This window comes from Rhinoderma darwinii, chromosome 3, assembly GCF_050947455.1.
Source record: "Rhinoderma darwinii isolate aRhiDar2 chromosome 3, aRhiDar2.hap1, whole genome shotgun sequence".
Classification (NCBI taxonomy): Eukaryota; Metazoa; Chordata; class Amphibia; order Anura; family Rhinodermatidae; genus Rhinoderma; species Rhinoderma darwinii.
Genome location: NC_134689.1, coordinates 146,435,862 through 146,449,835, shown reverse-complemented (window position 1 = coordinate 146,449,835; position 13,974 = coordinate 146,435,862). Strand labels below are relative to the sequence as shown.

At 41.7% G+C, this 13,974-nt stretch overlaps 1 protein-coding gene across 1 annotated transcript in view; it reads left to right on the top strand.

Annotated features, from left to right (window-relative positions):
* EEA1 (early endosome antigen 1) overlaps nucleotides 1-13,974 on the top strand; it is a 112,710-nt gene that overhangs the window by 93,981 nt on the left and 4,755 nt on the right. The window contains exons 22-26 of the mRNA XM_075856824.1: nucleotides 1,849-2,031; nucleotides 5,866-6,051; nucleotides 7,258-7,389; nucleotides 7,809-7,994; nucleotides 8,134-8,372. Of these exons, the coding sequence (XP_075712939.1) occupies nucleotides 1,849-2,031; nucleotides 5,866-6,051; nucleotides 7,258-7,389; nucleotides 7,809-7,994; nucleotides 8,134-8,372 (926 nt within the window). The remainder of the gene's footprint in view (nucleotides 1-1,848; nucleotides 2,032-5,865; nucleotides 6,052-7,257; nucleotides 7,390-7,808; nucleotides 7,995-8,133; nucleotides 8,373-13,974) is intronic.

The window sequence follows — 13,974 nt, the reverse complement described above, 5'->3', positions numbered from 1 at the left end:
TACTGTGCAGACGACCTGTTATTTACGCGTCGTCGTTTGACAGCTGTCAAACGACGACGCGTAAAAATACAGCCTCGTCAAAAGAAGTGCAGGACACTTCTTTGGACGTTTTTGGAGCTGTTTTCTCATAGACTCCAATGAAAACAGCTCCAAAAACGGACGTAAAAAACGCTGCGAAAACGGCGCGAAAAACGCTGCGAAAAATGCGAGTTGGTAAAAAAACGTCTGAAAAGCAGGGTCTGTTTTCCCTTGAAAACAGCTCTGGATTTTCAGACGTTTTTGTTGACTACGTGTGAACATACCCTAAGGCTTTCTGACCATATTTCTTGTTAGGGCATACTTATGTTCTTAAGGGGTTTTCTAGCCAGTAAAAATTGATGGCTTATCCTCAGGATAGGCCATCGATATCTGATGGGTCGGGTTACGACTCCTGGGACCCCCGCTAATCAGCTTCTTTGAAGTGGCCACAGCGCTCGTACGAGCGCTGCTTCCCCTTCATTTCTGCTTGCTCATTGAGAATCTCCGACATGCATTTAGCGGCGATTTACAGGTATTTCAGCCTTTTCTCCATTCACTCATTCTAAATGTGTGTCAAAGATTCACAGTGAGCAAGAAGAAATAAAGGGGAAGCCGCACTCGTACAAGCGCTGTGGCCCTTTCAATACAGCTGATCAGAGGGGGTTCCGGAAGTCAGACCCTGAACCATCAGCTATTGATGGCCTAACCTCATGATAGGCCATCAATTTTTATTATCTAGAAAACCCCTTAAATTCCTGCATAACTCCATGGTGTATGCCATGCGGATTCGGTGATTTTTCAGTTTTAGTGTTTTTTTTAGGCAGTGCTGCGTTTTTTTCTGGGTGAAGTAGGTGATATTTAATGGTGAATTTACTTTTATCCCTAATCGGGACAAGAATGCATTTAATAGATTGACCCTTTTCCTCATCCTCTTCCACCATTACACCTAGATTATTTCTGGGAGGGCCAACGCTTTCAGTTATAAGTTACATATTATTTATGTAGTTGAAATATATTTTTGGGTTATTTCATACTTTGGCGATGATTTCAATATTTTACTGCCTTTACAGTATCTGCCTTTTGCGCAATTTATTATTTTATTCATAATTATTTAATGTCCCAATATTTGCTTAAACAGACATGTGAGGAGAGGTGGCCGGTCCTCCCACGTTGTCTTACTCCTGTTTCTAACTCGTTTATTCCCATTAGGTATATATATTTCACAGGACCTATTTAAGTGGCTTTTAACATTTCCCATTTTGTTTTGTGTACGTTTTATTTTTAAGGACTGTTTATGCTAATCAGGTCATCCCTCCTGAAGTCTAGTGTTTTTGTAGCTCCTCTACAAAACCTCTTATTAAAGGATAATTGAAAACGTATTATGTTGTGGTCACTATAACCTTGGTGACCTCTAACCTGTACTTGTTGATATTCTGGTTATAATTAGGTCTAGAAGGGCTCCCCCTCAATTTTATACTCCGTCTGGTCCCTTCCTTTTTCCAAAAGGTGGTTTCCTCCATTCATCTGAACGAGGACATTATGCTTCCCTTATTCTGCCACTCCAATCCCAAGAAACCCTCTCTGCATCATTTGAATGTGTGAGCTCTTCGGACCTACCAATCTCAGACGGCTACTTTCTGCCTTTCTAATTCTCTTTTTCATATGGTCTCCCTGCTGGAGTTTTTTTCTACACTCCTGCTTTGGTGACTAGTCCCTGTTTGAGCACAACCCAAGATTTACTTCTATATTGGCTTAGAGGCTTTTTTATACCATAAGTGTTATTGGCCTCTATTATTTTATGAATATAGTACTTACAATGTTTTGTTTCAGGTGCAACAAGAGGAAAAACTACAGCAGCAGATCACATCATTAAGTGGTGAACTGGCATCTGAAAAAGGAAAACTGTCTGATTTCCATAAAGCAAATGATGGTCTCCAAGAGAAACTGGGGAACCTCCAGTCCGATATGTATGGAAAAGAGTCTGAAGTTTCTTCTCTTCGACAAGATCTTAAAGTATGTCTGTAACTGTTTTATTTCTTTTCTTGGTGAAATAATTTGCTCTTCTTCACTACTGTATTGTACTCTCAACAGAATTAGGACTATTACAGTCAATTATGAAAATGACCTTCCTTTTCTGGTCAATACGCTTGTTCATAGAGTGTAGTAGTTGGTGCAGATGGAGTAAATAAACACCTGACATTAACTTTGGCCAATAGTAGAAGGAGCTTAAAAAAAGCAAGAATTTGTCTAATCCCTTTCACTGAAGAAAATTAACACAGGAGAATGACATCTTATAGTAAACAGTAAATCTGGTTTAAGACACCCCTCTTTACATTACATATTAGGGCATTCTGAGTTAAAAGGTTGTTCCCAACCTAGACATTTGATATGCCATAAATGTCTACGTTGGGAATAACCCTTTACTAGAAGGGTTTTACTCATTCAGGGTCCAACTTTTGGCCAATATAGTATGCCCCCAAACAGATTGTTTCTCTACATGAATGGCCTAGGACATTTGCTCATTAAACCCTTAAGGACACGACCAATTTTGGCCTTGAAGACTGAACTATTTTTTTTATATTTCCCTCTTTAACTTTTTTTATTAATACCTTAAGGCAGTTGTTAGGGCATACCTAAGTATGCCCTAAGAGCAGGAAATATGGTCAGACATCCCTGAGGTCCTTCAATGGACCCTGAGCTGTCTGCCCATACCAGGTATAGCCATTGATCGCGTCACATGGATTTCCTGTGACACGATCAAAGGGGAGACCCCCTTCCCACTTTAGCTTTGAATGCCGCGATCACGGCATTCAAGGGGTTAACGGTGGAGAGAAGAGGCCAATAGAGCGGGTGGTGCGCGGACACCGACTGTAACACATGACGAGAATACTCGTCCTAATGCACCAAGTACCCGCCGCTCAGGACTAGTATTCTCATCCTGTGTCGGCAAGCAGTTAAACATGTATAAATAAATAATATTCCCATCTTCCTTTTTATCACCACGCCCAGTGGTCAATATTGCATTTCTTTGGCTGATCAGTTATACTAAAATATAATAAAAAGTAGTAGTTTAATTGGGTGACGCATATTTTAGTCCTGCATCTCTGTGGTTGATCAGCTCCAACGCCATGATGGATCTCTAATCAGGTCCTTGCTCCATGTTTATTTTTCAGAGCAGAACTTTACCCAAACTTTATCCAAAATTATCTCCAAATGAAATTAGTATACTAGTACAAAATTTTTGGGCTAGAAATGAATCTTTTTTATTTTTTTTTTTTGCTGGTACATGTGTTGAAGCATAACACACATACCCTGAGCAATAAAGATAAATATGTGCGGTAGGGCATTTTCGGACAAGGAGGCGTATGCCTTCATCGCATCAGACACCGAGTATGCCAGTGAGGGTGATGCGCGATTCCTTCTTCCGTTGTCTTCATCCAGTGTGGATGAAAAACTCCAAAGAAGGCGCCCCAGGACATCCGCTGCAGTGACTCCGTGTGAACGCCACCCTCCAAGAATGATAAGACCCCCAGACACCCAGTCAAGATGTGGAAGATGGGGCATTGTGCTCAGAATGGGGTTTTTGAAGAAGCCATCTATAGGAGCATCATGGAGCATGGATGTATTGTACTACACCCTGATGTTCCGCATTGTGATGACCAGGACACGTTTTTCGGCAATACTTGGTTTCCTCCTTTATAGTGTCACGTTTGCCCAGGCAAACACCCCCGAGAAGTGTATTTCTATTGATGAGTACCTGGTACATTTTAAAGTGAGGCTTCAATTTTGCCAGCTACTGCCAAGTAAGAGGGGAAGGAATGGCATGAAGATGTTCAAGCTATACCAGAATACATCAAGTCCAAAATAGGCCATGTCCTTTAGGGGTTAATAAAGAAGAAAAAAAACACTGTGAATATCAAATAAGATTACACCGAGAACTGGACCTAAATAATGAAGAGCGTGGAATTTGGTATTCAAAACTCCTATACCTATAGAACATGCTATAAATGGACTCCTTTATGTCAGTGTTACAAACTACTTAAAGAGGCTCTGTCACCAGATTATAAGTTCCCTATTTGCTAGATAATATGATCGGCGCTGTAATGTAGATAACAGCAGCTTTTATTTTGAAAAACGATAATTTTTGAGCAAGTTATGAACAATTTTAGATTTATGCTAATTAGTGTCTTAATAGACAACTGGGCGTTTTTTACCACCTGGGTGTTGTAAAGAGAAGTGTATGACGCAGAACAATCAGCGTCATACATTTCTCTTCATTCATTATTAACTGTACTCGCAGCACAGCGTGATCTCGTGAGATCACGCTGTGCTGTCACTTACTCACACGTTAACTTTACCAAAGTGTCTTGAGAGGGAATAGACATCCCCTTCAGCCAGGATTCGATGTCTATTCATACTCCCAACACTTTGGTAAAGTTTCTGTGGGACTTACTCACACGGCACAGCATGATCTCGCTGTAAATGACAGCACAGCGAGATCACGTTGTGTGTGCAGTGAAAGAAGCTTGGCTGAAACGATGTGAAGTGTATGACGCTGATTGGTCAGCGACATACACTTCTCTTTACAACGCCCAGTTGGTTAAAAGGGAAAAAACACACAGTTGTCTTTTAAGAAACTAATTAGCATAAATCTAAAATTGTTCATAACTTGCACAGAATTGATAGTTTTTCAAAATAAAAACCACTGTTATATACATTACAGCGCTGATCAGATTATGTAGGAGATAGGGCACTTATAATCTGGTGACAGACCCTCTTTAAAGCTCTAAATTTTACAAAAAATTGGGTTAAACCCACAGTAAAGAGGGAAAGGTTAGGATTAAGTCCTGCCAAACCTTCTTGCCCCTTCTTTGTCGTTCCTTAAAGAAGAACTTCCATGAAATTTTTTATTTCTGTGCCTGAATCTCATAGTAAAGAAATAGAGAAACTGGCTTTGAGTCCACACATAAGATGCTTTGTGAATCGGCGAGTCAGTTTACAGATTATGTGACCGCACGGGGGAGTTGAACGGAGCCTGCGTTTTGTATAATAGACTCTCGTGAGCAAATAAATATCATTTAGATGTACAAGATACCCTTTACAAACGGGCAAAGAAATAAATTTCATCGGAGTACTTTAAACTGAATTTCTGCCTTGAGCATAAGACCAGAGTAATCTGACTGACAAACTTGTTCTGCTGCTTCCCTATAAGGGTATGTTCACACGCTTAACCGAAAACGTCCTTATTTTCAGACGTTTTTGAAGCCACTCACGATTTTCGCGGCCGTTTTTGGAGCTGTTTTTCAATGGAGTCATTGAAAAACACCGCCAAAAACGTCCCAAGAAGTGTCCTGCACTTCTTTTGACGAGCCGCCATATTTTGACAGCGCCGCGTAAAATAAAGGCTCGTGGGTAAAGAACATCGTAATTCCCATTGAAAGCAATGGGCAGATGTTTGTAGGCGTATTAGGGGCGTTTTTTCAGGCGTAATTCGAGGCGTAAAACGCCCGAATTACTTCTGAAACCACTGCGTGTGAACATACCCTAATAATTCAGCATGCTCTGTGTCCGTGCTTCACGGCGCTCATGTAATGCAGAATCAGAAACATAGTGCAGGGTCTGTGTCCCAGGCTCCTATGTTCAGTACAGGAGTATCTGCTGAGTATGTTCATTTAGATTTGGGTGTAGCGAAATCTTTAACTTTTTGGAATGTTATGTAGCATATGAAAATAATCACATGGTCTGGAATATAAAATACGAAAAAAAATATGTGCTTTTTTTTTTTTCATTAAAATGGACAATTAAAAACATATGGACAATATGATGATACATAAAAATACATTTTAGTCTTTAGAGGAGAAGCTAATCTTAGCCCAAGAGGAACTGAAATCTAACCGGAATGAAATAAGTAGCCAGACGAAACAGATCAAGGAGTTCACTACAATGAAGGCTACCATGGAGCAGGATATATCCGCAAAGACAAACCAACTAAAGGAACATGGGCAAAGCCTTCAGGAATTGCAAAAACACAAGGTAAATCCCTGTATATTCTATGTTGTTAGTTTGTTTTTTGTGCTAAATCATTTTTACAGCATGTGCAATCTCGCAACATTACTGGATTTCAATGTTTTGGGTTTTCCATTGAGACGATTGTACTATTGTGTACACCATAAGATTTCAGAAAAACATTTAGGCTGGATTCACACATCATGGATTTGCTGCAGATTTTTAAACCAAAACCACAAGTGGTTTCAAACGGGATGGGAAATACATAAAGGAAGAACTTCTACTACTCCTTCCTCCTGGATCCACTTCTGGCTTTGGCTCAAAAATCTGCACCAAAACCTGCAACAAACATGCAATGTGTGGCATCCTGACTCCGCCGTGATGGCAGATGTTGGGGGAGAGCAGGGTCAGGCTGGGTATGTTGAATTTCAACATGCCCGATCCTTTTGTTTGATAGTAGATACAGAAGAGTCTGGCAGCGGCTTTCTCCCTATTGAAATTATATGCACACTTGGCCGATCCGAGTGTATGGGTAGGGGGTCGGGATGAATGGCTGTCGGCCGAACCATTGTTTGTCAGACCGCAATCTAAAGTGTTTGGGCAGCTTTAGGCCTCATGCACACGACCGTAGCCGTGTGCACGGCCGTGATTTTTGGGTCGGGCGGCTGCGGACTGTCAGCCGCGGGCCGCCCGCAAATCGTACGACATGCACATGGCAGCCGTCATTGTTTTCAATGAGCCCGGACCGCAGAAGATTTCCGTAATAGGACATGCCCATTCTTTCTGCGATCGTGTGCATGGCCCCATAGAAAAGAATGGGGCCGCAATTCTCCCGTGGATTTTCGGGGGAATTGCGGCCGCAAAAACACATTCGTGTGCATGGGGCCTTAGGCTCTTTTTTTTTTTTTTCCATGTTATACTTTGCATTTTTTGAAGGCAATTTCCTTGAGGGCAATAGAAATTTTCCATTCACTCACCAAGTGCGTCAATACAATTTCAGCAAGGATATCTATCATTGAGGAAGGAGTTAATTAAACCCATCGCTAGCATTCTTCTGATTTATTTTTCACATTGGGTAAGATAGATCTAAGGCATATGTTTTCTGAAAACTGCGGTCCAGAAACCCTCAAGAAGCAAGTGACTTACTTGGTGAAAGCAGAATATCCTCACAGGCACTTTACTGTACATGGTCATTGTGTTCATTTCTGATTATTATTTTTTTGGTGTTTTCAGGTCCTCATGGACAAGGAGTTAAGTGATGAAAGGTTGAAAGCAAATAATCTAACTTCATTTAAGGAGAAGCTGGAAGAAGAACTCTCAAAGAAGAGAGAAGAAGTAAAGAATGTCCGAGAAGACTATCAAAAGGTATCCTATGAATTAGTCATTTTCGTGAAGAACAGGAATGACAATATTTAACAAACTCATGTAGTTAATATAAGAGATGCAATTCAAATGATCGGTAAAAAAATAAATCTATTTTTTATTGTTATGAATCAATGAATTATTAAAACACAAATTACAGTAAAGTAATGATAAACAAGGGACCGTGACATGATTGGTTTCTATATGCAACTTTTATTAATAATAATTATATAGTGCATATTCTACAGCGCTTTACATTTGGAGAAGTAACAAACCAGTAAAATGAAAACAAATGACAAACAACGATACAAAAGAAGAGAGCGGTCCCTGCCGATAAGAGTGCGCAATCCAAATGGAATATAAATAACGCTATATAAATAAAAATGATGATTATTATTCAATTGTCTACAATTTTCCAACAGAGGACCAGCAGTCTGGAAGAAGCCAAACAACTGCTGATTCAGCAGAAGCTGGAGCTACAGGGTAAGATGGAGAGCTCAGTGGCAGCCCTTAAGCAGGAGAAGAACCAGCAGCAGACTCTGAAGAATGAGCTGAAGAAAAAGGAAGAAGAGTGGAAGAAACAGCATCTAGAGCTGAGAGAGAAACTGGTACCTAATCTGTTTTTGTGTCGGTGTACTGTTATTGAGGTTGGACAGTAACTTGTATTCCCATAAATTGAAATTGTGTGTATGTAGGATCATGCGTTTGTAAATACAGCATTCATCTGTTGTATATCTCTTTACACAGACGGCAGAAGAAAAGGAAAGAGAGGAGCATAAGAAGAAACATGAAGAAAATGAGGCTAAGTTGACCATGCAGATCACGGCTTTAAATGAAAACTTGGCCACCCTAAAGAAGGAATGGCAGAGCAGCCAGCGAAGGGTCGGTGAGCTGGAAAAGCAAACCGATGATTTGCGAGGAGAGATTGCAGTGTTAGAAGCAACAGTCCAAAATAACCAGGAGGACAGACGGGCACTTCTAGACAGGTGGGTTTTATATGCTGTTTATCTCCAGCTTTTTATTTCTGAATAACCTATATATATATATATATATATATATATATATATATATATATATATATATATATATATATATCTCTATCAAAGTGACAGTACATTAGTGACTATGTAATACATTAGTCATACTTCCATGAGGGAAGCATTGGGCTGAGCACCATAATATTCTGTCTGCCCAAAATACTTTCTAGAAACCACTGTCTCTATTGGCTGCAAAGCTTAATGTTACCCGTCAATAGTGGATTGATCCAACTCCACCGTCAACATTGCATATTCTAGAAAAGTTATTTCCTACAGTTGAAGTCATAAGTTTACATAAACCTTAGCCACAGTCATTAAAATGAATCCTAGCGCACGTTCCCTCTCCTAGGTCAGTTAGGATCACTATTCTATTTCAAAAATAAAATGTCAGACTGATACTAGAGGCAATAATTTATTTCCGCTTTTATTTATTTTATCACAATTCCAGCGGCTCAGAAGTTTACATCTACAACATTAGTATTTGGTAGCATACTACCAAAGCTATGTTAAAAAAAAAAAACAAGAACAAATTTTTGTTCCCTATAATAAGTCTTTTATTATAGGAAAAAAAATGATAACGTTAACCCGTTAGTGACCGGCCCATAGTGTTTCTACGTCGGTCACTAACGGGCCTTATTCCGATGCCATAGACTTTTTACGACGCTGCATCAGAATAAGTAAACAGAGCAGGGAGCTGTCAAATCTCCCTTCTCTCAGCTGCCAGAGGCAGCTGAGGGCTGGGGGCGTCCCTGTTCTGCCTGGTGAGATCGATATTCGTATCGATCTCGCCCGTTTAACCCTTCAGTTGCGGTGCGCAATAGCGAGCCCCGCATCTGAGTGGTTTTGGAGAGAGGGAGGGAGCTCCCTCTCATCTCACTGACACCCGGCGATACGATCGCCGATTCTCTGTTTCTGCGATGGCAGCCGGGGGCTAATAAAGGCCCTCAGGTCAGGCTGTAGTGAATGCCTGCTAGGTCATGCCTCTGGCATGACCTAGCAGATGCCTGTCCGTTTTACACGGACAGGCATAATACACTGCAATACAGAAGTATTTCAGTATATTATAAATGCGATCGGATTATCGCATAGTGAAGTCCCCTAGTGGGACTAGTAAAAAAGTGGAAAAAAAAGTTTAATAAGTGAAAAAAAAGTTTCATAAAAAGTAAAAAAAAAAAAGGAAAACCCCACTTTTTCCCCCTTACAAACTGCTTTATTATTAACAAACAAAATAAAGTAAAAAAGTTACACATATTTGGTATCGCCGCGTCCATAACGACCCCAACTATAAACTTATTACATCATTTAACCCGCACGGTGAACGTCGTAAAAAATAACATTAAAAAAACACGCAAAAATTGCTGTTTTCTTTAAATCCAGCCTTAAAAAAAATGTGCTAAAAAGTAGCATCTACTCCAAAATGGTACCGATAAAAACTACAAGTTGTCCCGCAAAAAAAAGCCCTCCTACAATTACATCGGCGAAAAAATAAAAACGTTACGGCTCTTCAAATATGGAGACACAAAAACAAGTAATTTTGAAAAAAAAAGTGTTTTCACTGTGTAAAAGTAGTAAAACATACAAAAACTCTACAAATTTGGTATCGTTGCAATCGCAACCACCAACTGAATAAATTTATTGTGTTATTTATACCACACGGTAAACGGCGTAAATTTAGGACGCAAAAAAGTTGGTGAAATTGCTGTCGTCGCCCCCCCCCCATAAAGTTAATAAAAGTTAAATTCTATGTACCCCAAAATGGTGCTATTAAAAAGTACAACTTGTCCCGCAAAAAACAAGACCTTATACAGCGATGTCGCCTCAAAAATAAAAAGTTATAGCTCTTTGAATGAGACGATGGAAAAACATAAAAAATGGCTTGGTCATTAACGTCTAAAATAGGCCGGTCATTAAGGGGTTTAAAAAAGTACACATATTTGGCATCACCACCTCCGTAACGACCCAATATATAAAACAATTTTTCCTGTACGGTGAACACCGCAAAAAAAAATCAATATAAAACTGTCAGAATCGCTATTTTTTGGTCACCACCCCTCTCAAAATATAGAATAAAAAGTGATCAAAAAGTCGCATGTACCCCAAAACAGTACCAATAATAACTACAATCTGTACCGCAAAAAACAAGCCCTTACACAATTTTTTTGACTGAAAATTAAGAAAGTTACAGCTCTCATAATATGGTGACAGAAAATAAATTATTTTATAAACAAGTGATGTTATTGTGCAAACGCTGCAAAACATAAAAATTATATACATCTGGTATTGCCCTAATCGTACCGACCTGTAGAATAAAGTAAAATGTAATTTATAGCGCACGGTGAACACTGTAAAAAAAAAAAAAAAATTAGAATTGCTAGTTCTTGGTCACCTTGCTTGCCAAAAAATGGAATAAAAAGTAATCAAACAATTGCATGTACCCCAAAATGGTACCAATGAAAAGTACAGATTGTCCCTCAATAAATAAACCCTAACCCAGCTCCGGTGGAGAAAAAATAAAAAAGTTCTGGCTCTCAGAATATGGCAATGCAAAGAGTGTTCCAAAAGCAGATAAGATTGGGCGCCATATATCAGTGCGGCATCGGCCACATATCTATGAACTATTTATTTACCGCATTAATAAACCCCCTGATGTTCTCCGCACAGATTACATATGCCCCCACATTATAAACTGAAATACCAGCAAAACCCCAAACAGAAAAACTACCAAGCAAAATCTGTGCTCCAAAAGCAAAATGGCGCTCCCTCCCCTGCAGCGTGCCCAAACAGCAGTTTACGCCCACAGATATGGCATTGCCTTTCCCGGGAGAACCCGCTTAACTTTTTATGAGGTATTTGTCTTCAGTGGCTCAAACTGGGCACAGCATATTATGCACTAAAATGGCACATCAGTGGAAAATTGCAATTTACACTTTGCACCACCCGCTGCGCATTAACCCCCTTTGTGCACTATGACTTAGAGACTCTGTCACCACATTATAAGTGCCCTGTCTCCTACATAAGGAGATGGGCGCTATAATGTAGGTGACAGTAATGCTTTTTATTTTAGCAATTTTAGATTTATGCTAATGAGTTGCTTAATGCCCAAGTGGGCGTATTTTTACTTGACCAATCAGCCTCATGCACTCCTCTCCATTCATTTACTCAGCGCATAGGGATCCTTTTAGATCAGTATGTGCTGTCTTATACTAACACATTAACAATACTGAAGTGTTTAGACAGTGAATAGACATTCCACGGGATGTCTATTCACATACTGTTTCTATGGTAGTTACAGCAGAGGAAGCGCGATCTCGTTGTAACCTGTCATTTACCGCGTAATCTCGCGAGATTACGCTTTGCTCTGCTGTAACTACCACAGAAACCGTAACGAAGTGCAGAGATTGTGAACAGACATCCCGTGGATGTCACTTCTTGGGACGTTTTTGGAGCCGTTTTTGATTGACGCTCCAAAAACAACCGTAAAAAACTGCCAAAAACGCGAGTTTGATTAAAAAATGGCTGAAAATCAGGAGCTATTTTCCCTTTGTTTAGTAAGCATGTGAACATACCCTTAGCCCTTATTCACACGACAGGGTTTCCCGGCCGTCACACGGCTGCAGTAGGAACAATAGACCCCTAATGGGGCTATTGACACGACCGATTTTTTTTGATGGCCCGGGTAACCCGGCTGTCAAAAAAAATGGGACATGCCCTATTTTCGGCCGTTCTCACGGCCATCACTTGCATGTGCTCCAAGTAGTAGTGGAGCTGGGCCGGGGATTCCGCTCCAGGAGAAGTCCCTGGCTTCACTGTCCAAATATGTACACAGTGACGTCAGCGACTTCTGAAGCGGAATCCCCGGCGATGTGGCCCGGGATTCCACTCCAGGAGAAGTCCCTGACTTCACTGTGTCCATATATGGACACAGTGACGTCAGGCACTTCTGAAGCGGAATCCCGACCCTGTGGCCGGTGTGTCCGCTCCAGGAGAAGGCCACTGCCTACAGGGGGGCTGTGTGCCACTGCCTACAGGGGGGCTGTGTGCCACTACCTACCTGATTACTTCACGATCTTATTAGCATCCAAATGGATTTTAAACACGCTATTTTTACATTCTTTAATGTTTGATGGTTATTGCTTCTTCCTGTTGAAAAACATTGATGTATATTTATCATTTTACCTTCTAACCAACAATGATATTTTAAACTTTGACCCATAGGATGACGTCACCGGGGTACTTTGACCCCGGTCACATTGGCGGTTTTTTTTCTAACAACGAGATGTATTTAAACATTGGTGTCTGTACAGATATTTTATATGGCCTGATGAAGATGCCGGTGCGGCATTGAAACGCGTAGCCTGGATCGAAATAAACAGTTATCTATTTATCATCTGCATTTATCATCATTAAGTAGCAGCGCCGTTACTGATCCATTTTTTCTTAAACATATATTGTTACCTACAGGGGGCTGTATGCCACTACCGACAGGGGGCTGTGTGCCACTACCGACAGGGGGCTGTGTGCCACTACCGACAGGGGGCTGTGTGCCACTACCGACAGGGGGCTGTGTGCCACTACCGACAGGGGGCTGTGTGCCACTACCGACAGGGGGCTGTGTGCCACTACCGACAGGGGGCTGTGTGCCACTACCGACAGGGGGCTGTGTGCCACTACCGACAGGGGGCTGTGTGCCACTACCGACAGGGGGCTGTGTGCCACTACCGACAGGGGGCTGTGTGCCACTACCGACAGGGGGCTGTGTGCCACTACCGACAGGGGGCTGTGTGCCACTACCGACAGGGGGCTGTGTGCCACTACCGACAGGGGGCTGTGTGCCACTACCGACAGGGGGCTGTGTGCCACTACCGACAGGGGGCTGTGTGCCACTACCGACAGGGGGCTGTGTGCCACTACCGACAGGGGGCTGTGTGCCACTACCGACAGGGGGCTGTGTGCCACTACCGACAGGGGGCTGTGTGCCACTACCGACAGGGGGCTGTGTGCCACTACCGACAGGGGGCTGTGTGCCACTACCGACAGGGGGCTGTGTGCCACTACCGACAGGGGGCTGTGTGCCACTACCGACGGGGCTGTGTGCCACTACCGACAGGGGGCTGTGTGCCACTACCGACAGGGGGCTGTGTGCCACTACCGACAGGGGGCTGTGTGCCACTACCGACGGGGCTGTGTGCCACTACCGACAGGGGGCTGTGTGCCACTACCGACAGGGGGCTGTGTGCCACTACCGACAGGGAGCTGTGTGCCACTACCGACAGGGAAAAAAAAAAAAGGTTTAATTCGCGACACATTCCCTTTAAATTTAGAAAACTGCTAATTTTTGGAAATTTTTCTCTACTTTTTGGTGTTTTTCAGATAGAAGTACTGAATTTATCGACCAAAATTTTTCACTAACCTAAAGTACAATATGTTACGAGAAAACAATCTCTGCATCGCTTGGATAGGTATAAGCATTCCAAAGTTATTACCACATAAAGTAACACGTCAGATTTGAAAAAATCGGCTGTGTCCACAAGGCTAAAACAGGCTGTGTACA